The sequence below is a fragment of the Sus scrofa genome, chromosome 9 (genome assembly GCF_054392235.1).
Source record: "Sus scrofa isolate SSC_HxYL_T2T_F1_AM1 chromosome 9, Sscrofa_HxYL_maternal_Yorkshire_Landrace_v2.0, whole genome shotgun sequence".
Taxonomy (NCBI): Eukaryota; Metazoa; Chordata; class Mammalia; order Artiodactyla; family Suidae; genus Sus; species Sus scrofa.
Genome location: NC_139391.1, coordinates 104,543,103 through 104,571,094, shown reverse-complemented (window position 1 = coordinate 104,571,094; position 27,992 = coordinate 104,543,103). Strand labels below are relative to the sequence as shown.

The window sequence follows — 27,992 nt, the reverse complement described above, 5'->3', positions numbered from 1 at the left end:
AAAAAAGCATATTTAAACTCACACACTTTACATAATGAGGATTTCAGTGTAGGGTTTTTCTTCAGGATGTCATTTGTTCCTACTAAGAATTGTCTGTTCCAATGTTGGAGCATTTGATTGAAAAATCCTTCTTAGCCTTGTTAAAGGTAAGTCATAATAATTTTTTTAAATAAAAAGATTTGTCTCCCAAATGATAGGAGATGATACTACTATATACTCTTAAGAATTTATAGAACAGTAACAACTAGCAAGAACTATTTTCTTGAAGTCATTATGCTTTATTTAAAAAACAGTTTTGTGTGGTTTTCAAAGTTACCAATATCTCTACCTTTTCTGATTAAAAAAAAAAAAAAAAAAAAAACCTTGTCCAGTATTCAATGGCATTTTGCTGCTTCTTTAAAATTTTATGCTTATCTGTAAACATTTATTTGCTCATATTTAAAATGATTTATAATCCAATTTGATTACTGCAGAATTTTAATGGTGCAGTAGGCTATTTATACATGATTTTCAATGTAAATTATGAATGAAAATCAATATAAATTAGTATAGTGGGACTAGTTCTTATAAATGACTTGCTGTTCTATGCCAACATGTTTTCTAATATACAGTTGTTAATTACTTACTAATTTAGAGAGTCATTAGTTGGTTTAATCTTCCATCTTAGTTGAGTGATTTCTGGGGAAACTGACTTTGTCTATATGGTTAAATGTAATGTATACTTTGGATATGTTTTTATTAAGCAGTTTTTTTTCAATGAACAAAGATAATGTAATTACTACTGGGATTGGTAAATTATATGACTTCCAAATAATGACTCTGATTATATAAATTTGTATAAATTATATAAAATTTGGTAGCAGAAAAAAATTAAACAAAATTAATGGTTTTGGCTATTCAGGAAGCTTATTACAAAGATCAGCTAATTATTTTCTGGAATTATAATACCAAACTTAAATAAGAATAAATCATCCTGGAAAAAGTAAGAGTTTTAATTACAGTAATTAACTAATACATAACTGTGAATGGCATAAATTCTCTAGAGTAAATATCAAATAATTTCTGGAATTATTAAATAACATATTGAAAGATGTTTTAAAATCTTTGCATGCACTTTTCAGTCATTTACTATGCAGTTTTAAATTAGTAAAAGAAACATTGCTTTTAATATTTGTTTAAATAAAATTAAAATTAGTTAAAAATTCTGTTACAGTATATAACTAGTCCAGTGATCCAATATTTCATGAGAAAAAAAAAAACATAAAATTTTTTTTCATTTACCAGAATCATTGTTTGATTGAATAACAAATAAAATACACAATCATCAGATAGCAGGTTAACCTGGGATAAATATTATAATTATAATTGGAGAGGTATTTAACAGAGTATATTAAACTGTAGCTATTTTATGATTTAATCACATAGTGTTAATTCACTGGTCCAAATCATAGCTGGATGTTTTAAGGAACATTGTTCTAAGCTAGAAGCTGTCTTTTCATTTTCATGATACTCTAAATTCCTGTATACATAAAAATTGTTTTCATCAAATTTTATTATAATCAAAGTTTTGCAAATAATCATTCTTATTTGTATAAACTATATACATTTATTAGATTTTTAATTTTTTAAAAATTATTTCTTGCTTTTTTTTTTTAGGGCTGCACCTGCAGCATATGGAAGTTCCCAGGCCAGGGGTCCAAATAGATGTTTAGCTGCCAGCCTATGCCACAGCAATGCAGGATCCAAGCCACATCTGTGACTCACACCACAGCTCACAGCAACACCCCATATCCTTAACCCACTGAGCGAGGCCTTGGATCAAACCCGCATCCCCATGGTTTAATAGTCAAATTCGTTACCACTGAGCCACAATAGGAACTCCCTATTAGATTTTTTTTAAAGTAATACTTGGAATATTTGGAATAATATTTAACTGTTATCTTTGGTTGTTCAAAATAATACTTCATAATTACATATCAAATAATATGTGCATTAATAGTAATTTTTATTTACTATATCACTTAATTTTGACATTTGTAACTGGACATGGTGTATTTATGCCCATTTTAGAGAAAACTAAGCTACAGAGAAGCTTTATAAGACCCAGAATTGAACCTAGACCATTTGAATTCAAAGCCCAGAATCATAACTATTGGAAATCCTAGAGTATTTTATTATTAATAGTAAAACTTGGGTTGGGAAAAAAGATAGTAGCATTTCTTTCTAGGACTCAAAATTCAAGAATGGCTCTAGAAATCCTCTTTAAACCAATAAGACTCCTAGAGAATCATTTCAAATGTATAATAATTTTGATAACCAAGTACTCTAAAAACTAAATGATACATTTATTTCTAGAAGAATATTTGGTGTAATGTAAAAAGTCAATGTCATTATTTTTAAGAGTAGCACCAGAACAAGTTTTAAGTTGTTATACTTGAAAAGCATAATTTAGTGGTGTATTATTTCTTCGTATTAAAGACATCTATATTTTTTCTATTACATATAGTTTACTTCTGTATATTCTGATATAATTGAAATACCCATATAAATTTAGAGGAGTATGGTGATTTCCGTAAGAAAAAATGTTGGAGATTTCCTCATCTAGTTATTTAAGCATTTTCCACAGAGCTCTTATGTTCTATGGGGATGATTCAGAGCCTAAATAAGATGGACAAGAAGGGGAAAGGGCAACAGTTCCTGCCCTGGTTCACTATAATAGCTATTCTTTTAACCATCATTATAGATTGTGTAAAATAAAACCTAGTCTAATGACCTTCTGTTTCTACGTAGTGAAACATAAATAGATTTAAATGATTGATTTAACTAGCTTGGATTGGAATCTTCATCTTACTCATGTCTAGGGAATCATGGCTTTGTAAACACATTGAGATATCATGCAAAATAAGTGTGTGAAAAAGAACTCAATTTGGAAAGCTAATTTTCATAATTCATATTCAACCTTTTATTGCATTAGTCATGCCCAAAACTCCAAAACTGGGTTTTGTGGGCAAATGCTGTATTTATTAGATGAGGAAGATTGTGTATCAAAAGAACAGTATGTGTCTAGTGGAAAACAGAGTTGTATGGTGTGGTTTCCTACTCTAAGGATATGTGGAAGGAAGGCTTAAGGATAGCACAGGAAATGTGTGATATTCATGAGTTAGAAAATGTCATCTAGCTCCACAGCATTCATTTATAATAGAAAACTGTACTCTTATGATCTGAAAGTGTTTTAAAGTTTTGTAGTTCACATCCCAGAAAATTTTACCTCTGGACCAAGCCTTTTCCAGGTGAAGTTTCCTAGGGATCACAGCTTCAACCACATGTGGGGAATTACAGATTCTCTGGGTATTGTCTCTGATTTTCTGTGCTGCTTAACGGAGACACTTCTTAGGGCTCAGTCTCAGTTCTTGCCACAAGGTTTCCAACATAGTGGAAAGGCATAATGCTCATAAGTTCATCTACGAACTCCATTCATTCGATAGCACCCCCCCCAGAAAAAGAGAGAGAGAAAGAAACAGATGCCCCACATGTAGATATACTCATGAATTCTACAAAAGGATTAAGATTTATGGTCTATGAATTGATAGAATACCGCTGATCTCCATATAGACTTAAGCAATTTAAGGATCAGTGATATCTTAAAATATTCCTTTTGCTTTTCTCTTCCTTCTTTTCATTAGTCTCAAAAATAAGTTTTTTTTCCTGTTCCTGTGATTATTTTTGTTTTCTAAATATAGTTTAACCAAGCAATATTTTATTATTTAATATCAATGTCACATCTTCTTGTGAAGAAGAAATAATAAAATTTACCCTAAAATGAGCAAGTAAAATAAATTTTATTAAGAAGCTACATTATTGAGCTTTAAACCAAATGTGCAAGACACAAAGATTATATGCTCTAAAGAGCTGCATTTGAGAGAAAAGTGGGGACAAATAACACTTGTTTCTGAAGATAAACATAAGTGGAAAAGCTGATGAGTAGGTGCTGAGTGACCGTAACTTTGATGTATTCAGTGCATCTTACATAATGTGTTTTCCCCTCCTTTGCTTCAGGTGAATAAAACTCCAGGTTTGAATTTCGTGGGTTGACCTTTATTCAGGATACTACAGTACTGTGAACTATACAATGTGTAGTTGGTTGAATCCATGGATGCAAACCACAGATTAGGAGGGCTGACTGAATGGTTATACATGGATTTTCCACTCAGTGCAGGGTACATGCCTATAATTCCTCTGTGTTGTTCAAGGGTCAACTGCACTTGTAATTTTGTAGTATGAAGCATAAGGTTAAAGTATGATTATAATAGCAATTATTTACTCTTGGCGACAAGGCACTGAAGCATAATAAAGGATCCCAAATATAGCAGTCCCCCCTATACCCACAGATGTGGGGGATACCTTCCAGGACCTCAGTGTATCCCTGAAACCACATATGGCACCAAACCCTAAGTAGTATCCCTTTATCTGCAATTTTGCTTTCTACAGTTTCAGTTACATTCAGTTGACCACTTTTTGGATAAGTGAATCTACGGAAAGCAAAGCAAAGCCATTGATAAAGGAGGACTACACTCGTATGAAATATCTTACCTATTCTTGGAAAAAAAATGGGAAAAATGTAAAAGTAATCCAAGTGAAATCAGTTGTTTGAAAATTTGAAAAATTAGATAAACTCAATATCTTTCTGTTGAAAATATCACTATATGTATGAAAGAATGTTAGAATGACACTTGTATTTCTGTTTATTATCATCCAGACCAGTGTTAGACTAATAACTGTCTAACCATGCAATTCCATGGAATAAATGACACTTCTGTTTTCTGATGAGCTTAACTCAGCAGCAGTGGACTCTATGCACCATCTCACTTCATTTTAAGTTCAAAGCAGACAGAGCCTAGGAAGTACCCAGGTCCACCCCTGAGTTAACAGCTCTAGGTTCAAGGTTAATGAAAAGTCATAATAATGAGTTTTCAGATTTAGAGAAGGAGGCATTGGAGACCCGTTTTTGATCCTCTGGGACTTCCAGTAGATTTTTTTTGAGACACATTGTCCCTTGCATGAACTCCTCTGTAGTCCATGGGGCTGCTTGAATAAAGGAGAATGATTCTGGCAAAAGTCAGATAGATTCCCAACTAGGTGATGGCATAGAATTTGGAAAGGGGCAAATAGACACAAATATATCCATTTTAACAACAAAAGTTTTGTAATTTTTAGAAAAAATTATATTCCACTTGTCAGAATTGCAAGGGATATTAATATTGAATAAATTTTAGTGGTGTTTACATAGAACAAAATATCTTACTGAAAGAGATGATTTTATTATTGACTGTATTTTTTTAAATGGATTAATGAAGTTATATAAACAAAACCAGAAACTGACACTGGGGTTTGCTGTCCTGATTTTTCAATGAGTTTGTAAACCATAGGTTTCTATAGAGATTCTCCTCGAGTTTTCTAAATATGGTACCAGACAGCGTTAGGTGGCAGAGGGAAGATCAAGTTTGGAATTGGCGTCTCGGGGTTCTCAGCACTGGAGTAATCACGATCACTCTCCCTGGTCTTCCATGTGAGAATGTGAGTAAAGAACAAGTTCTTTACTTAAACTAAAAACTTCAGACTTCATCTTAGCATCATATTTTACACATGAGGATATTGAGGTATAGAGTGATTAAGTGGCTTACCTATGGTCACCTTGCAAGAGAGTGGCCAATCAGAATTTCATTTAATCTCCAGTCTATCAGTCTCCATTACATCAGCTGGAATCCTTGTATTTTTATAACCACCTCAGGTACAACTTGCAGATGAGAACTGAGGAATGGTCTATGAAATGGGTATTCATATGACTTAAAAATCTCCCCTGAATATGGTCACTTTTAGACAGTACAGAACACCTGGATGATGTTTTCTACTTAGCAGTTACAATGATTGTTTAAAAGATTACATTTTGTGAAAATTTAAGGTGCTCTACAATGGCACTTTGCCAAAGAGAGTCTACTTGATAATATCTAGTCCTTATTATCAGTTTAAATAACTTCTATTGTGTTATGACAACCCTGGCCAAAGGCAGAGGGAGGGAGCAGGATATTCTTCACCCTCCACCCTCAAGCAATTAATAGAAAGCCATCCCTACTTGTGCAGTGACACGTAAAATTTTACAGGAAAAATAAATCACTTGTTTTGGCTTTTGTATTTTTGTTTACATTGGAAAAAAACATGTGACATAAATGACTATTCAAGCTTCTTAGCTACCAGGACATCAGAGTGAATCAGTTTGCTCATCCTGATTTACAGTGGAAGAATCCTAGGTATAAGACATAGGTAAAGGGAAACCCTAAAACATGGAAAAGAGGAAAAATATAAAAATTGTCATGAGAAAGTTTTATAACATTTGCGTTTCTCCATATTGGAAAAAGTCTGATTTCCCTTATTTTCTTATCATTATTTACTTATCTATGCAGGTAATACTTTTAAAAAAACCAAATGGTTCCTCAAGTGGAAAGAAATACCCATAAAATCACAAAGCTAAGGAAAGAAAATCTGAGACCATAAAAAATACAATGTTTATTAGTCTACTTACAATGTTGAGAAAATATTGTGTGTGTCTCTATTTTGTCTGTAGCCTCCATTATGTTGGCATTTACATTTTCCTTGGCAGGGGACAATTTGAAGTAGGGAATATTTGTTTATAAACTACAAAGGACATTCTGTTTAACAATGTCAGGTGACTCACATTTATAAAAATGCTGTTGCAAACAAAATAGTTCAAATTAGCATGTTTTCAATATCAGAATAATAAATTCTTAGCAACTTTGTTATTATAGGCTCTACTCATTCCACTAAGAACTTTCTTCTAATCTTTATGAAATAACCATGTATTATATAAAGATAACACATATTGACTAGGTGAAATATATGCTGTGTATACTGAAACAGTCTAGTTGATTTTTACAGAATTCCCATGAATCAGTTGCCCATGGCAAAGTGAACAATACTTCTATTGAACATATTGAAACATGTATGTGTATACACACACACACAGAAGGAGAGAGACTAGTAAGGAAGCAATGCCTATCACAGAAACTAGGTACTTTTTACCTTACATATCCTCTTTTCAATGTTAGACTATCTAAATGTTATTAAAATTAAATTGAAAATATAGTACTCTTTTTAAAAATATTTCAGTGTTTTCAACACTGTTTATAAGAAAGAATTCAGACACGAATTAAATATTCATGAAAATGGAATTTTCTTTAAATAGTGATTATAATTTTTATATTAGAGAGTAGTATTGCTTTTCTGAGACTGTATTTTCCCAATTTATTCATGTTTTTCTGTTTTCATAGATATCTTACAAATGATTAGAAGAATCGATTCCTTCTGAGACTCATCAGATCATTTCCTGCAAAATCCTCATCTTGCTGTCTACTTGTGGAAAAGGTATAGTAAAGAAAACATCTGTCACCTTCTTAGAGCTTCACATTTAGAAGGAAAAAACATCCATCAACATTCAGTTTGTAGAAGAATTCCAGACAGGGTGCATATGGTTGTGTTTGGATGGAGAAGCCAGAGAGAGGGTGAAGATGCCTGTAAGTGTCCCAGGCTGAGGGAAGGTAGACAGTGAGAGTACAGTTAGCATGTTCTTCTTCAATAAGGTTTCAATTTGTTAGCGATCACTAGGAAGAAAATTTTATAAAGATGGATTTTGAAGAAATGAAAAATGAACATGACAATATTTAATATTTCTACCACTGCTAGGTAGTTCAAAGCCCGAAAGGGGAAAACCTAGAAAGTTTTGTAAAGCAGAAAGAAAAGCATCTGTTTATTTATAACTGGCAAACTGATATGCTTCAGTTGCGTGTTTTCCTTGTACTTTGATCTTTTCGTACTGATATTTAAGCTTCTGTTTTATGATCTCCTTCTAATAACAGAAGCATACCTCTTGGAAACTACCTTCCTTAGACCTCAGAGTTTGAAAGAAGCAGGTGCTGAATCTTAGTTTTTCGTGAACAAGAAAAATGGGCTGCAATAGAGACTGTGGACTCATTGCTGGTGCTGTCATTGGAGCAGTCCTGGCCGTGTTTGGAGGTATTCTAATGCCAGTTGGAGACATGATTATTCAGAAGACAATTAAAAAGGTACAAGTAGTATCAAGAAAATTTCTGGTCATTCTGACTCATTCTTTTTTTTTTTTTTTTTTTTTTTTTTTTTTTTTTTTTTTTTTTTTTTTTTTTATTAAATTTTATTTTATTTTCCCACTGTACAGCAAGGGGGTCAGGTTATCCTTACATGTATACATTACAATTACAGTTTTTCCCCCCACCATTTCTTCTGTTGCAACATGAGTATCTAGACATAGTTCTCAATGCTATTCAGCGGGATCTCCTTGTAAATCTATTCTACGTTGTGACTGATAAGCCCAAGCTCCCGATCCCTCCCACTCCCTCCCCCTCCCATCAGGCAACCACAAGTCTCTTCTCCAAGTCCATGATTGATTTTCTTTTCTGAGGAGATGTTCATTTGTGCTGGATATTAGATTCCAGTTATAAGTGATGTCATATGGTATTTGTCTTTGTCTTTCTGGCTCATTTCACTCAGGATGAGATTCTCTAGTTCCATCCATGTTGCTGCAAATGGCATGATGTCATCCTTTTTAATGGCTGAGTAGTATTCCATCGTGTATATATACCACATCTTCCGAATCCAATCCTCTGTCGATGGACATTTGGATTGTTTCCATGTCCTGGCTATTGTGAATAGTGCTGCAATGAACATGCGGGTGCATGTGTCTCTTTTAAGTAGAGCTTTGTCCGGATAGATGCCCAAGAGTGGGATTGCAGGGTCATATGGAAGTTCTATGTATAGATTTCTAAGGTATCTCCAAACTGTTCTCCATAGTGGCTGTACCAGTTTACATTCCCACCAACAGTGCAGGAGGGTTCCCTTTTCTCCACAGCCCCTCCAGCACTTGTTATTTGTGGATTTATTAATGATGGCCATTCTGACTGGTGTGAGGTGGTATCTCATGGTAGTTTTGATTTGCATTTCTCTTATAATCAGCGATGTTGAGCATTTTTTCATGTGTTTGTTGGCCATCTGTATATCTTCTTTGGAGAAATGTCTATTCAGGTCTTTTGCCCATTTTTCCATTGATTGATTGGTTTTTTTGCTGTTGAGTTGTATAAGTTGCTTGTATATTCTAGAGATTAAGCCCTTGTCAGTTGCATCATTTGAAACTATTTTCTCCCATTCTGTAAGTTGTCTTTTTGTTTTCTTTTGGGTTTCCTTTGCTGTGCAAAAGCTTTTCAGTTTGATGAGGTCCCATGGGTTTATTTTTGCTCTAGTTTCTATTGCTTTGGGAGACTGACCTGAGAAAATATTCATGATGTTGATGTCAGAGAGTGTTTTGCCTATGTTTTCTTCTAGGAGTTTGATGGTGTCCTGTCGTATATTTAAGTCTTTCAGCCATTTGGAGTTTATTTTTGTGCATGGTGTGAGGGTGTGTTCTAGTTTCATTGCTTTGCATACAGCTGTCCAGGTTTCCCAGCAATGCTTGCTGAATAGACTTTCCTTTTCCCATTTGATGTTCTTGCCTCCCTTGTCAAAGATTAATTGACCATAGGTGTCAGGGTTAATTTCCAGATTCTCTATTCTGTTCCATTGGTCTGTCTGTCTGTTTTGATACCAGTACCACACTGTTTTGATGACTGTGGCTTTGTAGTATTTCTTGAAGTCTGGGAGAGTTATGCCTCCTGCTTGGTTTTTGTTTCTCAGGATTGCTTTGGCGATTCTGGGTCTTTTGTTGTTCCATATAAATGTTTGGATTGTTTGTTCTAGTTCTGTGAAAAATGTCATGGGTAATTTGATAGGGATTGCATTGAATCTGTAGATTGCTTTGGGTAGGATGGCCATTTTCACAATATTGATTTTTCCAATCCAGGAACATGGAATATCTTTCCATTTTTTTACATCTTCTTTGATTTCTTTGATTAAGGTTTTATAGTTCTCGGCATATAGGTCCTTTACCTCTTTGGTTAGGTGTATTCCGAGGTATTTGATTTTGTGAGGTACAATTTTAAAAGGTATCGTATTTTTGTATTCCTTTTCTAATGCTTCATTGCTGGTATACAGAAATGCAATTGACTTCTGAATGTTAATCTTATATCCTGCCACTTTGCTGAATTTATTAATCAGTTCAAGGAGTTTTGGGTTTGAGTCCTTAGGGTTTTCTAGGTATAGAATCATGTCATCTGCATACAGTGACAGTTTGATCTCTTCTCTTCCTATATGGATGCCTTTGATTTCTTTTGTTTGTCTAATTGCTGTGGCTAAGACTTCCAAAACTATGTTGAAGAGCAGTGGTGAGAGTGGGCATCCCTGTCTTGTTCCAGATTTGAGTGAGAAGGCTTTCAGTTTTTCCCCATTGAGGATTATATTTGCTGTGGGTTTATCATAAATGGCTTTGATTATATTCAGGAATGTTCCCTCTATACCCACTTTGGCGAGGGTCTTGATCATGAATGGATGTTGAACTTTGTCAAATGCTTTTTCTGCATCTATTGAGATGATCATATGATTTTTGACTTTTTTTTTGTTAATGTGGTGTATGATGTTGATTGATTTGCGTATGTTGAACCATCCTTGTGAACCTGGGATGAACCCAACCTGGTCATGGTGTATGATCTTTTTGGTATGTTGTTGGATTCGGTTGGCTAAGATTTTGTTGAGAATTTTTGCATCTATATTCATCAATGATATTGGGCGATAGTTTTCTTTTTTGGTGGTATCTCTGCCTGGTTTTGGAATGAGGGTGATGGTGGCCTCATAGAATGTCTTTGGGAGTATTCCTTCTTCTTCAACCTTTTGAAAGAGTTTAAGGAGGATGGGCACCAATTCCTCTTTATATGTTTGATAAAATTCACCTGTGAAGCCATCTGGTCCTGGGCTTTTATTTGTAGGGAGTGATTTTATGACCTCTTCAATTTCATTTCTAGTGATTGGTCTGTTCAGTTGGTCTGTTTCTGCTTGATTCAGTTTTGGCAGGCTGTAAGATTCTAGAAAATTGTCCATTTCTTCCAGATTGTCAAACTTATTGCCATATAGTTGTTCATAGTATTCTCTTATGGTTTTTTGTATTTCTGCTGTATCCGTTGTGATTTCTCCTTTTTCATTTATAATTTTGGTGATTTGGGTTCTTTCTCTCCTCTTTTTAGTGAGTCTGGCCAGGGGTTTATCAATTTTGTTCACCTTTTCAAAGAACCAGCTCTTGGTTTTATTAATTTTCTCTATTGTTTTTTGAGTCTCTATTTTATTGATTTCTTCTTTGATCTTTACAATTTCCTTCCTTCTGCTGACTTTAGGACTTCTTTGTTCTTCTTTTTCTAATTCATTTAGGTGGAGGGTTAAGTTGTCAATTTGGGATCTTTCTTCTTTTTTGAGAAAGGCCTGGATTGCTATAAATTTCCCTCTGAGCACTGCTTTCGCAGCATCCCATAGATTTTGAGAGGTTATGTCTTCATTATCATTTGTTTCAAGATAGTTTTTAATTTCCTTCTTGATTTCCTCATTGACCCATTGGTTTTTTAGTAGCATGTTGTTTAGTCTCCATGGAGTAGGTTTTTTCTCTTTCCTTTTCCCATGGTTGATTTCTAATTTCATGGCATTGTGGTCAGAGAAGATACTTGAGATAATTTCTATGCTCCTAAATTTATTGAGATTCGCTTTATGTCCCAATATGTGGTCGATTCTTGAGAATGTTCCATGAGCATTTGAGAAGAATGTGTATTCTGATTTTTTTGGATGTAGTGTCCTGAAGATATCAATTAAGTCTAACTTTTCTATTGTTTCCTTTAGGATCTCTGTTGCTTTATTGGTTTTCTGTCTAGAGGATCTGTCCATTGATGTGAGGGGGGTATTTAGGTCTCCTACTATGATTGTATTCTCATCAATATCTCCCTTTATGTCTGTTAATATTTGTTGTATGTATCTGGGTGCTCCTATGTTTGGGGCATATATGTTGATGATAGTAACATCCTCTCCTTGGATGGATCCCTTAATCATTAAATAGTGTCCTTCTTTGTCTTTCTTTATGTCTTTTGTTTTAAAGTCTATTTTGTCTGATATGAGCGTTGCAACTCCTGCTTTTCTGTCATGTCTATTGGCATGAAATACTTTTCCCCAGCCTTTCACTTTCAATCTATATGTATCTTTTGTCCTAAGGTGAGTTTCTTGTAGGCAGCATATTGAAGGTTTTTGCCGTTTTATCCACTCAGCCATTCTGTGTCTTTTGATTGGGGCATTCAGTCCATTGACATTTAAGGTGATAATTGATAGATGATTATTTATTGCCATTTGATCCTCGTGTTCCAGTTGATTCTATGGTTCTCCATTCTTCTTTTTTTTTTTTTTTTTGGTTGGATGGTCTCCTGTTATTATCTGCTTGAGTGTATTTTTTTTTTTTCATTTTTTGCAAATGCAATATTTGGTTTTGGCTTGTGGTTGCCCTGTTTTTTAAGTATGCTAACCCCTTCCCATAATTGTGTGTTTTAGCCTGATGGTCCTGTAAGTTCAAACACTTCATTATTATATTAAAATTAAGAAGAGAGACATACATACAAACAAAAAGGATTATTTACCTCCTAACATCCCTTGCCCACATTTTATGGTTTTGATGACTCTTTTATTTTTTTCTTTTTAATTTTATTTTGTTTGAAGCATGTTCATGATTAAATCTGTATGCTGGCTTATTTGAGTGACTGCTCTCTGATTGTATCTTCCTCAGTCCTAGTTCTTCCTCTTCTTCTTCTTCTTCTTTTTTTTTTTTTTTTCTTTTCTTTTTTCTTCCCTTTCCTTCCTTTCTTTTTGGTTTAGAGAAGCCCTTTCAATATTTCCTTTAACCTGGGTTTTGTGTTGCTGTATTCTTTAAGTTTTTGTTTGTTGGGAAAAATTTTTATTTCCCCTTCTATTTTAAATGATATTCTTGCTGGATAAAGTATTCTAGGTTGCATATTTTTTCCTTTGAGCACTTTAAATATCTCTTGCCATTCCCTCCTGGCCTGTAGTGTTTCTGTAGAGAAATCAGCTGATATTCTTATGGGGGTTCCCTTGTAGGTAACATTCTGTTTTTCTCTTGCTGCCTTTAGGATCCTCTCTTTATCACTAACTTTTGCCATTTTTATTATGATGTGTCTTGGTGTGGGTCTGTTTGGGTTCAGTTTGTTTGGGGCCCTCTGTGCTTCTTGTATCTTGAATCCAGTATCCTTTAGATTTGGGAAGTTTCCAGCGATAATTTCTTCAAATATATTTTCCATTCCTTTATCTTTTTCTACTCCTTCTGGAATTCCTATTATGCGTAGATTGGCCCGTTTTATATTATCCCATAGGTCTCTTATATTGCTTTCCAGTTTTTTGATTCGGTTTTCTGTCTGTTGACCAGATTGAGTGATTTCCATTATTCTATCTTCCATATCACTGATTCGTTCTTCTGCATTATTCATTCTGGTTTTTACTGCCCCTAGTTCAGTTTGCATCTCTGCAAATGAATGTTCTAGTTTTTCTTGGCTCCTCCTTATATTTTCTAGCTCCTTTCTGAGGGTATCTGCATTGCTGTTCATATCTTCTCTTAATTCCTTCAGTATTTTCACTATTTCTCTTTTGAACTCCAGGTCTGTCAGACTGCAGAGATCAGTTTCATTGTTGACTGTTTTAGGTGAGTTCTCCTGTTGGTTTGACTGGGGGTGGTTTCTCAGCTTCTTCATCTTGCTTGTTGTCTTCTTTCTCCTGAGGGAGTTGTACTCTCTGTTATCGGGTAGTGTTTGCCTTGTCACTGCCCTGGAATATTTCCTGAGGGCTGTCGTTGTTGGTCAATCTTTTTTTGAGGCAGTGTGGCTTTTCTGGAGTGTTGATGGGACTAACAGTGTTTCTTTGAAGCAAAGGAGGGCTTCCTGAGGGCAGACAGGACTGGGAGGTCCACCCCACGATGGTAGCAGATTTCACTTGGTTCTCAGCACCCCCTGGGGTCTTGGGTGGGTAGCAGGGCCCTTGGAGACTCAAGAGGTTCCTCCCCAGGGCAGCCCGACTCAGAAAGACCGTCTGAGATCTTTTCCCGATTCCGCCAGGCTTGTTGCAGCTTTTCTGGGCTGCAGGGGGTCCTGCCTGGAGCTGGCAGTCCTATGCAGCTGGTCCACTAGGTCTCAGCACCCCTTGGGGTCTTGGGCGGGTAGCAGAGCCTTTGGAGACTCAAGAGGCTCCTCCCCAGAACAGCCCGACTCAGAAAGACCGTCTGAGATCTTTTCCCAAGTCGGCCAGGCTTGTTGCAGCTTTTCTGGGCTGCAGGGGGTCCTGCCTGGAGCTGGCAGTCCTATGCAGCTGGTCCACTAGGTCTCAGCACCCCCTGGGGTCTTGGGCGGGTAGCAGGGCCCTTGGAGGCTCAAGAGGCTCCTCCCCAGGACAGCCCGACTCAGAAAGACCGTCTGGGATCTTTTCCCAAGTCGGCCAGGCTTGTTGCAGCTTTTCTGGGCTGCAGGGGGTCCTGCCTGGAGCTGGCAGTCCTATGCAGCTGGTCCACTAGGTCTCAGCACCCCCTGGGGTCTTGGGCGGGTAGCAGGGCCCTTGGAGGCTCAAGAGGCTCCTCCCCAGGACAGCCCGACTCAGAAAGACCGTCTGAGATCTTTTCCCGATTCGGCCAGGCTTGTTGCAGCTTTTCTGGGCTGCAGGGGGTCCTGCCTGGAGCTGGCAGTCCTATGCAGCTGGTCCACTAGGTCTCAGCACCCCCTGGGGTCTTGGGCGGGTAGCAGGGCCCTTGGAGGCTCAAGAGGCTCCTCCCCAGGACAGCCCGACTCAGAAAGACCGTCTGAGATCTTTTCCCGATTCGGCCAGGCTTGTTGCAGCTTTTCTGGGCTGCAGGGGGTCCTGCCTGGAGCTGGCAGTCCTATGCAGCTGGTCCACTAGGTCTCAGCACCCCCTGGGGTCTTGGGCGGGTAGCAGGGCCCTTGGAGGCTCAAGAGGCTCCTCCCCAGGACAGCCCGACTCAGAAAGACCGTCTGAGATCTTTTCCCGATTCGGCCAGGCTTGTTGCAGCTTTTCTGGGCTGCAGGGGGTCCTGCCTGGAGCTGGCAGTCCTATGCAGCTGGTCCACTAGGTCTCAGCACCCCCTGGGGTCTTGGGCGGGTAGCAGGGCCCTTGGAGACTCAAGAGGCTCCTCCCCAGGACAGCCCGACTCCGAAAGACCGTCTGAGATCTTTTCCCGATTCGGCCAGGCTTGTTGCAGCTTTTCTGGGCTGCAGGGGGTCCTGCCTGGAGCTGGCAGTCCTATGCAGCTGGTCCACTAGGTCTTAGCACCCCCTAGGGTTTTGGGCGTGTAGCAAGGCCCTTGGAGACTCAAGAGGCTCCTCCCCGGGGGAGCCCGTCTCAGAAAAACCGTCAGAGAATTAGGTCGATCTATTCACGGCCTGGCTAGGCTTGTTCTAGCTTTTCTGGGCTGCAGGCCTTTTTTAGGGGGCTGGTGGTGTTTGGTGCTGCTCTGTGGAAGTGTAGCCCCTCCAAAGGGCAAGCAGGCCTGTGCAGGGAGAGCCCCTGCGGTGGTAGGCTTCAGGCAATTGTTGAGGCCAGCCCTCCTGGATGGCAGGCAGCCCCAGGTTCGGCGAGAGCGTAGGGGGTGGTGGGGGTGGGGGGAGGGAATGCACTGGGAAGCACAGCTTTCTGCTAGCTAGCGGGCCTGTAAGCTTGTTGTGGCGTGGGGGGTATTCTATGGGGACCCACCCCTTCTTCTCTCCCCTCCCCAGCACTGGCGCAGACCAGGCTCTTCTCCCAGGTTCCCTCTGAGGCGGCTTTCCACTTCCCCGCCCCTAGAGTATTGCTCCCTTCCTCTGCGACAGCTTTGTTTTCTAGTCTCCCAGGCAGTCTCTGCCCCGTCAAATGGTTTAGAGACCTCCCAAGCAGTTTCCGCTCTTCCCCGCCCCCCTAGCCCGGGGACTAATCTCTGGAGCCGAGGTCTCGGTGCCCAGCCCCCCCCCCAGGCGTCCCCCGGCCCTTTCTTGGGGACTAACCTTCGGAGGCGAGGTCTCGGTGCCCAGCCCCAACCCAGGCGTCCCCGGCCCCCTCTCGGGGACCAACCTTCAGAGCTGAGGTCTCGGTGCCCAGCCCCCACCCAGGCGTCCCCCGGCCCTTTCCCGGGGACTAACCTCTGGAGCCGAGGATTCGGTGCCCAGCCCCCACCCAGGCGTCTCAATTTTTGGTGACTGTGCCCGTAGTTCAGATGGTCCGTTGGGTTCTTGATCGTTTTTCCGTACTCCAACTTACTGCTACACTCTTCTCTGCATCTGGAGATTCCTCCGGTTCGTTTGATCTTTCGCCCGGTAGGTGACTTTCCAGGGTGCGGGATCCCTTTCCCCTCCGCAGTTCCCTTTCGGGAGCGCCCGTCCCGCTCGGATTCACCTTCTCTCACTCTCCTCTTTTCTCCCGTTCTGCCCAATAATGTCACGAATTTCTTGCCGTTATTGGAGATTAGGTTCCTCTGCCAGCGATTGGTTGTTGTTCTGTGCGAGTCATTTCTTCTGTAGATGTGCTTTTTTTGTTGTGTTTGTGGGAGAGGGCGAGCGTGTCCCCCTACTCCTCCGCCATCTTGTCCTCTCTCCCTGACTCATTCTATTTTCTGTCCTTTTTTGGCTTGGTGTGCCTCTTTCATATTTCATGGTAATTCACATTTTTGTGTCTCAAACATAAGGGTTGTTATGAATCACTGAAACTTCATAATAGAGAAATGTTCAAAGTATGATGTATATTCTGTATGAATGCACTGTCATCTTAAATTTAATATCCAAGTTCTTATTAAAAAAACTATTGTAGGTATGCAAATTAGTAGAAATAATTGCTTTTAATTGTATTCAAAGTGTATATTGATATGCTATTGGATGAGAAAAAAGTAAGTGTATCAGGGTACCGCTTTCAAAGAAGTTGCACTTTGGTTAATACTGATAAAAGTAAAATCACATTTCATATATATATATAAAACTTAAATATAATTGTGTTTAATATTCATGCAGATACATGGGCAAACTATTTTTTTGTCTGGTAAAATGCTTTTTATAATATGCACAATAGTATGATTGCCTTATAAATATTTCCCATTGATGAAGTTTTATATTTGAATCTTAGAAACTACTTTGAGAAATGTTAGGTATATATGTTACAAGTTGACTCTAGTTTTACCTTTAAAAAAGTGACAATATATAGACTTTGCACAACAAACTAGAATATAGTTTTCACCCCAGTTCCTTCCAGTTCAGCTTCACATTCACCAAACTTAATTGATAGAACACTAGAATAAGGAGAAGCAGATTTGCTCAAGGCCTAAACCAGGGATGGCAAGTTCAAATGCCTTCAGAGGTTTTAAGTTCTTAAAAAACAGTAAGTGTTGCTATGAAGAATAAGATGAAGTGAAGTCTGGGACTACTGTGAACTTAAAAGTGTATATCCTGCCCAAAGACATATATGTTCATTTTTTAAAACATAATGCTGGCCAATTAATAACATAGCTGAGTGCTGGCCTCAGCTCTTGGCCTGGTTCACATGCCAATGGTCTAGATGTTAGTAAGCACAGCACACAATGGAGAACAACAAGAACTAAGTCATAAGGTGGGCTAGACCACCAATTCATTCCACAATTTCTGTTTTTGCCAAAACTGTTATCTGTCTCATCCATCTGATCATGTTTGACATCTTTTCTTACTAGGAATATAAACTAATACTATACATTATGCCCTAAATATTATCTCCTTCCTTGGAATTCCCAGCTAGCTTATTATTTTTAATATAGTTCAATAGAGACAGATGGGTGATTGTAAGGTGGGGGTTGTCTAACAGTGTGAAGAGGAATCAGCATTGTTCAACACCCTTTCTTCTCTATAAACTGTGTTTCTGTTCTGTATCTTCTGTGAAGATAAAACAGGGTCTAACAGACAGACTATAACTTATCTTTTGGAAAAATCTTCAGAATAGGGATGTACAATAATCTTCCAGTGCACAGGATTTTAGACAAAGATATTTTTTCTGATGCATAATTTATGATAAGTAGCTGTACATTGATCATCATTATGCAACAATATTAGTGCATATAGACTCTCTTTTAGGTTGCACAGGAGAGTTAGCATCTATTTTAACTGTTGAATATTTATCTCCAAGTTCATTATGATTAATATTAAGGAAATAAGAGTTTTGAGGCATCACCAGCTTGCTTTTGTGTAGAGGCTAAGAGAGAATAAAATAAAATTTTTCATCAACAAACACAAGGTTTAACTAGGGAAAAAGCATATTGAAAAACACACAAACTTGTGAAACTCTAGAATTGAATTCTAAAATGTAGAATATGAAACATAAATGTCATTTAGAAAGAGAATTTCTCAGAGTATTCAATAACATCACGAAGAAGGTGAGACAAGTTGAATTTTGAAAGTCTAAAGAGGGCTACAATAAAAGTGCCAAAGGACTCTTAAATACTACAGAAATGGGGTGGAAATGCAACTAAATGTTGTGAAGAGGGAAGGAAAAATATAGAAAATGTGAGAAAAAAATAATATTAACAAGAGAGATGATTAGTAAAACAAAAATGTGTTTAGATTTAGGAAATTTTGGGCATCAGGCAGAATAATATTTAATTAAATATTATTTAATTGGTATAATAGGCAAGAGTAGATGGTGTAAGTTCTCAGGTAGGTGTCAGATATAACAAAATCTACTTTTAAAGACTAATACCAGTAAGGATAACCTGACCCCCTTGCTGTACAGTGGGAAAATAAAATTTAAAAAAAAAAATAAAAAAAAATAAAGACTAATACCAAATATACTATGTACTAATATACTACATAACAATATCCTAATATACCATATCTTACATTAACATGCTAAATAATAAAGCATCTATTTAGTGTTGCTAAGAGATTCATATATACTAATCATTTAATCTTTACAAACATCTATGAGAAAATTCTATTATTTTGCCCATTTTACAGTCACAAGACTGTCAATCAAATTGCCAATTCACCTGGCCAAAAGGAAGAAGAGTCAGTTTCCAAACCTAGGCAACCTGAAAGCAGAGAGTGAATGAGGTGCACAGTCTTGTACTCTGTAATTCTACAACACAAAGTATTGGAAAGTAAGGAGACCAAACCAGGAAACCCAGGAAAAAGCTCTGTAGGACATAACCACTTTCAAGGAGAATTTAAAATCCTGTTGTAGTTTGCACATAACAAAAGGCACTCTGGCCTGGTGTGGTGGAGCACACAGAATTGAAGGGTGATGGGGTGCAGAATTGAAGGGACTGAATATAGAGAGAGGAATAAAAATAACAAACTGCAAGATGTGTACCTGAGTTATTGATAGGAATCTGTATCTTAGGAGAAAAGGAGAGAGGTTTCATAAGTGTGTATTTCAAAGGTCAGAGCTCAGAGAAATTTGATGATTACTATGGAGATTACAGATAAAAGCAAATAGACTTGCTTTCTAGCGAGTCTGAAGGTAGGAATAAAAGAGCAGAGAAAATACTAAAGGATTTGTGCATTCAGAGGTAGGTAGGAAGACAAAAACAGGAAAAGGAGAGCAATGATTTTATATAATGAAATGAAAACAAGGGTAATTTTTTGGAAGTTAGTGAGAGGCAGAACTCAAGGAAAAAGAGAATAAGATGATTTCAGGCAGATGAAAATTAAGGAAATAATGGTTAGGACATAGCCACTAATGATTTTGAAAATATAATTTCAGTAGGGTAATAAGCAGGAATGAAGTAGAATGCTTTCTCTTCTTGTTTTTGAAATGAGGGTTATCTGCAGTCTTTGCACTGCATTGTAATCCAGCTGAATATCCACAGACTAAGACATTATTAGAATTCCTTCAATGGTCAGTGGCTGTGGGTACATTTAATACTAAGCCTGATTTTGCTTTCAGATTTCCATATAGACATTGTTGACTTTGGCCATTTCAATCATGTAAAGATGCTGGGATTTTTTTTTATTAAATCAATGTGTTTCTTTTTCATTTAGTTAACAAAATTATTTTTTAAATGATACTGGCATAGATGTGTGTGTGTGTGTGTGTGTGTGTGTGTGTACATATATATATTGCATACAGTAGAAGTGAAATCTCTGAATTATGTATAAACACAGAGAGCCAAGTCAAATCTCTGCTTCAGGAGCATTTAGGTTATGCTAAAATAAATTTTGTTAATTTACAAGTGTATACAAGTTCTACCATGGGTCAGTATTTGTTTACTATTGAAACTCATTGTAGATTGCTCACTTTATTTAATGGATTAATAGCAAATTAGAAAGTTATTACATGTATTCAAACACCATAAAAAATTAAAGTGCTTAATTTTAAAAGATCAGAAAATCATCTCGTGTTGTTATCTAATTTTTATTTTATTTTATTTTATTTTTTTGTCTTTTTGCCTTTTCTAGGGCTGCTCCCATGGCATATGGAGGTTCCCATGCTAGGGGTTGAATCAGAGCTGTAGCCGCCAGCCTATGCCAGAGCCACAGGAACGCCGGATCCGAGCCATATCTGGGACCTACACCGTAGCTCATAGCAACGCCGGATCCTTAACCCACTGAGCAAGGCCAGGGATCAAACCTGCAACTTCATGGTTCTTAGTCAGATTCGCTAACCACTGAGAGATGACGAGAACTCCCTGTTATATAATTTTTAAAGAATAGAATCGAGACTCTATGATACCTCCTGGTTCTAAAAGATGGTGCCCTGATACCAGCATTTGAAATGGACTAAAATACCATACATTTTACTTCATATACATTTGTATGGATACATATATATACATGTATATATATGTATGTGTATGTATGTATTTTTTCCTCATCATTTTCAAAGGGTGTTTTCTAGGGATTTTATGCCTTTTAAATATTATAGCTGAAAACATTCTTTCCAGTACTTTAGACTATGATTCGTAGTAGATTTGTTAGAGCTAGCAGGCTTATATAATCTCGCTAGACAGACTAAAAGTCAATGGCATGAACTGCTACAAATGTGCAATGGAGAATTATCAAAGGACTTCAGAAACAGGTCAAAGTTCAGCCACCATTTACAAAGGATAATTTACTTCTTAACACTGTTAATATCACTTGATAAATATTTCATGAATATGGTATAATGCAGGCCATTTTAAATAGATATTTAATTTCCCTGTGATATTAGATGTAGAATGCCAAGAAGGGATTTGAAGATTTTTTTTTCCAATTAAAAGACTAATGTTCAAACATGCCAACACTTCCTTTCCCCATTCTTGAAAAAGTGACCCTTTAATAGCAAAATAAAAGCTTTCTGATTAAATTAAATGTATTTTATTAAAATTACTAGAATTTCAAATTAACAGTCTATATTTGATAATAAAATTAATTTATATTCGTGTAAATTTTAAAATATATGCTTAGAATTTTACAGAATGATAAAATAATTTATATATTCTTACAGTATCTAAAAAGCTCTAAAAGAAACACTTGAAGTGTAGGCTGTTAAAAAATTGTAGTATTCTAAATTTAATGGCAATCTATGAGAACATGACACTATCTAAATCAAATTATAAATTTAAATAGCAGTATAACATGAATTAAACACTCATATACTTGTGTATTAATTCCCGTAATAAAATTATTCAAAACGTCTTAAGAACCGGCAGGTCAGCATATGTAATTTTCTTCCTCCAGTCCAACTTAATATTAACATAATTTACTTTTCATGCCAAATAAAAGATCTGCCACTTTAGGTTCTTAAACTCTTGGAAGCTGATTTCCTGAGTTTCAGAAACAAATCTAATCTATTTCACCAAATTTTATTCTGGGGTAATTGATGACTTGATAACCTGAAACTAAAACCACTTTTTGACTGTCAGGGCAACTGGCACTGATACTCGAATTCATCCTCTTTCTATTATGCACACATATATATGTGCATAATGCTCATATATAGGAGAAAATTTTTTGAACATGGGAAAACTGCTTGTAACTGATCCTAAGCATAACAAATTGTGGTAGTGAGTGGAGAGGACTATTTTCAGTATGTTTCTGATTTTTAGGGGACTTTTGATTTCACTGGATGGAGAATAAATATAAAAATGATGAAATAGCAGAAAAAAGTGTCAGGATTTTACATGAGTTATTGCCACATGACTGGTTTAGACAATTATCCTAGGAGAGAAGTAGTTAAAGAAATCTGGGAAATAAATGAGATTAGAGTCTTTCTCTAAAGGGTGGATAGAATTTGTATTTTAATAATAACCAACATTTATTGAACGCTTCCTATGTGCTAACACTGTTCTAAGTGCTTACATTTAGTAATTCCTATAACACCCCTAAGAGATAAATATGTAACTAAATGATGTTCCACTTTGATTTTCAAAAATACTAATGTCATATATTTCAACCTAATAATATTATTCTTATTATCCCCATATTATAGATACGGAAACTGAGGTACAAAGAAATTACATAACCTGCCCAAGTTTAAATGGTTAAAACATGACCAGACCCAGACTGGAGATCAAACTCACAGCCTCTAGTTTCATTGTTAACCACTGCATTCTAGGTTCTGAGTGAAGAAGACAATGTACTTGGTCAGGCTGGGAGTAGGTTGAGGAAATCTACTCAGAGATTAAGATATGCTATACATGATCCTGTCCCTTGGGCCTCTGCAAGATTCTTGAGACATGGGACAATGTATTTTCTATATACGTACCCTTCATAGTCCACACATAGGAGGATATCAAGGACATTTTAATAGTTAAAGTGAAGTTGCCCATCATGTTGATGAAGTACTACCATTCTGTAGCAGCAGTAATCAAGTGATCATGTGACTACATAGAAGATATTACTGCCCCAAACATGTGCTTTCAAATGAATGTAGCAAAGTTTCCATGCTTTTAGCACAGCTGGAGACCATGTCCTGTGAGAGTCATCAGGCTGGAATCCAATCATTACCAGGGGTAGATAGTCTGAATAATTAAAGGCAGGGATAAACACTGCTGTTTGTATCAGCCAAGTGAGAGAATCTTAAATTATATTACCTTTTCTGAACACATAATTATCAAATATGTACTTCACATTTAGTGAAAGTTTTGTAAAATAGGCCAGACAGTCCAAAGTCAATTTAAAATCAAAGCCTCCTAAATTCACAGTGGCATAAATACTTTGGTTTTAAAATTAGAGGAACTTATGATATTCTTTTTTTTTTTTTTTTTTTTTTTTGGTCTTTTTGCCATTTCTTGGGCCGCTCCCACGGCATATGGAGGTTGCCAGGCTAGAGGTCTAATCGGAGTTGTATCCACTGGCCTATGCCAGAGCCACAGCAATGCGGGATCCAAGCCACGTATGTGACTTACACCACAGCTCATGGCACCACCGGATCGTTAACCCACTGAGCAAGGGCAGGGATCGAACCCGCAACCTCATGTTTCCTAGTCGGATTTGTTAACCACTGTGCCACGACGGGAACTCCTGATATACTTATTCCTGGTACTCAAAAAGGCCTGTACAATTTTTTAGTGCACGTGGAAGTGTTATCGTCTGAGGAAATGCTTCAATCTTTTTCTGTTTGTCTATGAACAATTCATGGTGTTATGGAAACTACACAAGATTTTGCTACTACAAGAGAAAAGGCCTGATTATCCATTATCTATCTACTGCTAAATTGCCATACAACATAAAATCAGACATCTGATTCTCTAGGACCTTAAAAAATGGATGGGATTAGATGGCCTTAACTCTACCAGCTGAGAGTTTAGTGCCTTCATTGCAAAAGTGTTTCTTTTCTTTTCTTTTTCTTTTTTTGTCTTTTTAGGGCCGTACCCTCGGCATATGAGGGTTCCCAGGCTAGGGGTCTAATCCGAGCTACAGCTCCTGGCCTATGCCACAGCCATAGCCATACCAGATCTGAGCCGTGTCTGCTGTCTACACCACAGCTCACAGCAACACCAGATCCTTAACCCACTGAGCAAGGCCAGGTATCAAACCCGCAACCTCATGGTTCCTAGTTGGATTCATTTCCGCTGCACCACAATGGGAACTCCTCAAAAGTTTTTCAACTTTCCCATTTAAAATAAAAAAAAAAAAAAGATTGGACTTCCTGTCGTGGATCAGCAGTGACAAAACTGACCAATATCCATGAGGACATGTGTTGGATCCCTAGCCTTGCTATGGCGGTGGTGTAGACCAAAAACTACATCTCTGATTCAACCCCAGCCTGGGAACTTCCATATGCCATTCTGTTGTAGCCCTAAAAATGACAAAATATCCTGCTGAGGAGCATCGAGAACTATGTCTAGATACTTATAATGCAACAGAACAAAGGGTGGGAAAAAAAAATGTATACATGTAAGAGTAACTTTGTCCCCACACTGTACAGTGGGAAAAAAATTAAAATTAAAAAAATACAAAATAAATATAAATGAATAAAAGTAAAAAAAAAATCTCAGAATCGACAAATAAGACAAAGTGATTCATGGCCTTTATAAGAAACACGTGATAGGCTTACAAGGTCTGTTTATATGAGATGCACAAGCATTAGAGTTAGGGAGTTTTCTGTTCTGTCACATATATTCTATCACCGTCCCTTTTCAATTCCATAAACATTTGAGTTCTACTCATTAAGAACTGAAAATATATGCCTTGAGAGTCACATGATAAATAATTGATATTGTATTTGTCCTTAAGATTCTTATAGTATGAGAGTAACCATGTATATGTGTGTATATTCCTGTGAGTTTTCTCCTCAAGTCTCTTGTAATGGGTAAACTAACATAGTTTTCAGCTTCTATATATATTTCAACTATAATATCCTTATCATTTTAGGGTAAAAATTTTTACAAGAATAGCCATATTACTTTACATGCAATTTTGTCTTAATTTTGACCTTGCTACATAAATAAGACTTTTGAAGAGCAAATAAAAGTTTTTCAAGGCCAGTTATTTGCAAAACGTTAAGAAGTTCTCACATCACATTAGCTGCTTCCTTGTATCAGTGTAAAAGGATTGCAACAGCACAGGATTTTGTAAAGGCATTTTAGTTGATGCCTTGTTCTTCTCTAAAGAATTCCCTTATTCTCTGCATTAAGCAATAAAGTATCCTGAAGAGATGAAACTTAATTTGACTTCTACCAAGTAAGTGCAGAGGTGACAGAAAATAAATAAATAAATAAATAAAATAAAATAAAATAAAATAAAATAAAATAAAAGCCCAGTGTATAAGAGGAGTAGCCTAAGGGTGGAAGACTAGGATTCTTGTCTTGATTTTACTTGTCTAACTTACCCCTGAGCCAGCCACCTGGTTTCTCAGACCTCAGCATGCTTTCCTAGAAAGTGTGCTTAACACTCAGTGTCCTTTCCTGATTCTACGAATTGCTGCTCCCAGTTGAAGGAAACAAGCAGGTCAGTTTGTTCCTGAATTCATGGGTCTTGTTAGGCCCACTTTCTGTGAAATGCTTTCCTTTTTCTTCCTCTGTCACTATCATATGTTGGATCTTTACACCTGGGCATTCCTCAAGGTACTTAATCGGAAACACCTGCTTCAAAATCACATTTGTCTCCATTAGCTACTATGGTTTCATAGACTTACAGCTCAGAGGGTGAAAGCCTTCAAAGGAAACTAGGAGATCAGCTATGATAACTCCCTCACTTTACGGAAACAAAATTGACCCCAAGGAGTTTGGTGACTTTCTGTGCAGTCCCATAGCCCGGAAGCACAAGAGTCAATTTCTCATGTAGGGTTTCCTGATTCTGTCATTGGTATTTTTTTATTTCCCTATATTCATCACAAGAGGCATCAAGGACTTTTAATGGATTTTGCAGAAGAATAATAGTACAACTTACTTATTTTATCCTTTTATCTAAAAAATAGTAACCTAATATTAATGTCTTAGACTATTCTCATTTTTGGAAACATACTGTTAGGCTGCTGCAAATGTATTAAGAGTTGGGAAAGCCACATTGAGCAGGGTTTGCAAGGGGAGACATCAAATGTGTGTTTTTCTTAAGGTAACAAGTGCTAGTGATCTTCTTCCCTTAAAGTGACTAACTGCTAAAGAAATAGAAGAGGCATTGAAAACCACTAGGTTTTTATCTCATTTTTTTTCTTTTCTGCCTCCTTAGTCCAACTCACTGAGGGCAGAAGAAGAGTTAATGGTTGACCTGATAAGAATTTTTGGGGAAACTTTTAATAAAAGTTGCTTAATAAATCATGTTAGAAACTGTCACAATATTGCCTTAGAGTCACTCTAAAGTTTGCCAATGGTTGGCCTTAAAATCAGCAGACATGTGTGCAGCATTACACACTGATTCTTTCTGTAAGAGGTTAACTGAAAGAGATTGCTATGATTTGTTGAAAACATTTTTGTTGTGAGTATGTGGCAGTTTGCAAAGGTGTTTATTTAAAAGGTCCTTTAGCTTGGTCCTTTCATTGATTAACTAAAGGTTTTATCTCCCGCAAGTGCCCATATTTATTACAAAAAAAAAAATTGTTTTCTTTTTCATAGGAAGCTGTCCTTGAAGAAGGTACAATTGCTTTTAAAAATTGGGTTAAAACAGGCACGGAAGTTTACAGACAGTTTTGGATCTTTGATGTGCAGAATCCAGAGGAAGTAGCAATTAATAGCAGCGTAATTAAAGTTAAGCAAAGAGGTCCTTACACGTACAGGTAAGCAAGTCGCCATGGATGGGTGGCACTCTTTCTTTGACCATAAATATTTCTGAAAAGTTTTCATTTAACAAATGCCATTGTACTGAAATGTACTTACTAATTTCTTGCCACTAATATACATTGAAATTTTTTCTGCCTACCTAAAATCCTAACCTAAGGATTTAATGATGATAAGAAATGCAGATTTTTATTATGAATTTGCCAGCATTAATTAACTTCCTTAGATTTAAGAATTTACAGGTGCCGTACACTTACAGCATATATTGTCAACAACTCAAAAATATGCATTCAAAATGGAAAAAAACTATCAAAATTTAAAAACCAGAGAGTATTTTAAAAAGACTAAAATTGAATGTGTTGGTTATATGAGTGGTTTTCAAAGTACAGCTCCTGGAACAGTACTATCAGCATCACCTGAGAAATGCAAATTCTCAGGCCCCATCTTAGACCTAATGATTCAAGACAACCTGGGATTAGACCCTGGTGATAAGTTTTACAAATATAATGGTTGATTTCAATACATAATTTTGAGAATCCCAGGAAGAAACTGATTTTAATAGCTATAATACCTGCTAAGGGTTTCTCTTCAAACTAATTTGTATTAGTTTGGAGAGAAGCCCAGGTTGTATGGGTGTTTTTATTTATTCAGTAGTTTTATTCTTATCTTTTCCTCATTACTGGGACTAAATAAGCTACATCTTTATCTCATATGCCTTAATAGTTTAACGTACTTTTTAAATAGAATTTTAGGTTATTAGAACTAGAAGGAAATAATTAACCAGAACATTCATTTTGTAAATTAAAAAATATAAAAACTGATACCAGAGCATATGAAATGATTAGTATATGTTCACACAAACCTAGAAACTGATAACTCTAGATTTTATAATAGACTTTCTCCTATCTAAAATACAGAGTATGTGTCTTTTCTAACTAGCAAGCAGGAAAAGAGAAACTTGAGATGCTAAAAACCCTAACTTTATCCAAGTTTAGAACTATATTTATATTATCTATGTGAGAATAAAGTCCTATTGTATCATTTGTTATACAAATGCTGATTTTTCCTCAATAATAATTCTAACTAGGTAAACACCGATCAATCATATCACAAAATTTCCTATTTGTATTGATTTCTTACAATTCATATTTTTACTTTCCCATTTGTTTTAATTTTCAATTATGTATTTTATTTCCTCTCCATGCATTAATGTGTTCCTAGATTGACAACTTAAAATCAAATGTAATGAAATAACAGTACTTATGAGGGTAATGCCTGCTGCCTAGTAACATGATCAATCAGTTGC

At 36.7% G+C, this 27,992-nt stretch overlaps 1 protein-coding gene and 1 long non-coding RNA gene across 27 annotated transcripts in view; one reads left to right on the top strand and one right to left on the bottom strand.

The window, feature by feature from the left end:
* Nucleotides 1-27,992, top strand: part of CD36 (CD36 molecule) — a 156,027-nt gene that overhangs the window by 107,625 nt on the left and 20,410 nt on the right. For 10 of the 26 annotated variants that reach the window (XM_084974681.1, XM_084974684.1, XM_021102278.2 and 7 more), the window contains exons 2-4: nucleotides 7,344-7,437; nucleotides 7,929-8,135; nucleotides 26,525-26,685. In XM_084974681.1, coding sequence (XP_084830807.1) covers nucleotides 8,016-8,135; nucleotides 26,525-26,685 — 281 coding nt within the window. In that variant the 5' untranslated portion in view covers nucleotides 7,344-7,437; nucleotides 7,929-8,015. Of the gene's footprint in view, nucleotides 1-38; nucleotides 147-5,426; nucleotides 5,575-7,343; nucleotides 7,438-7,928; nucleotides 8,136-26,524; nucleotides 26,686-27,992 lie in introns of those variants that run through there. The other 16 variants (XM_084974692.1, XM_084974689.1, XM_084974694.1 and 13 more) reach the window with 7 other exon arrangements.
* LOC146400056 (uncharacterized) lies at nucleotides 41-18,822 on the bottom strand. The gene is made up of 2 exons (XR_014816022.1): nucleotides 16,637-18,822; nucleotides 41-8,172 (listed from the first exon to the last, which is right to left on the bottom strand). It is a non-coding gene; the product is annotated as an uncharacterized LOC146400056 (long non-coding RNA).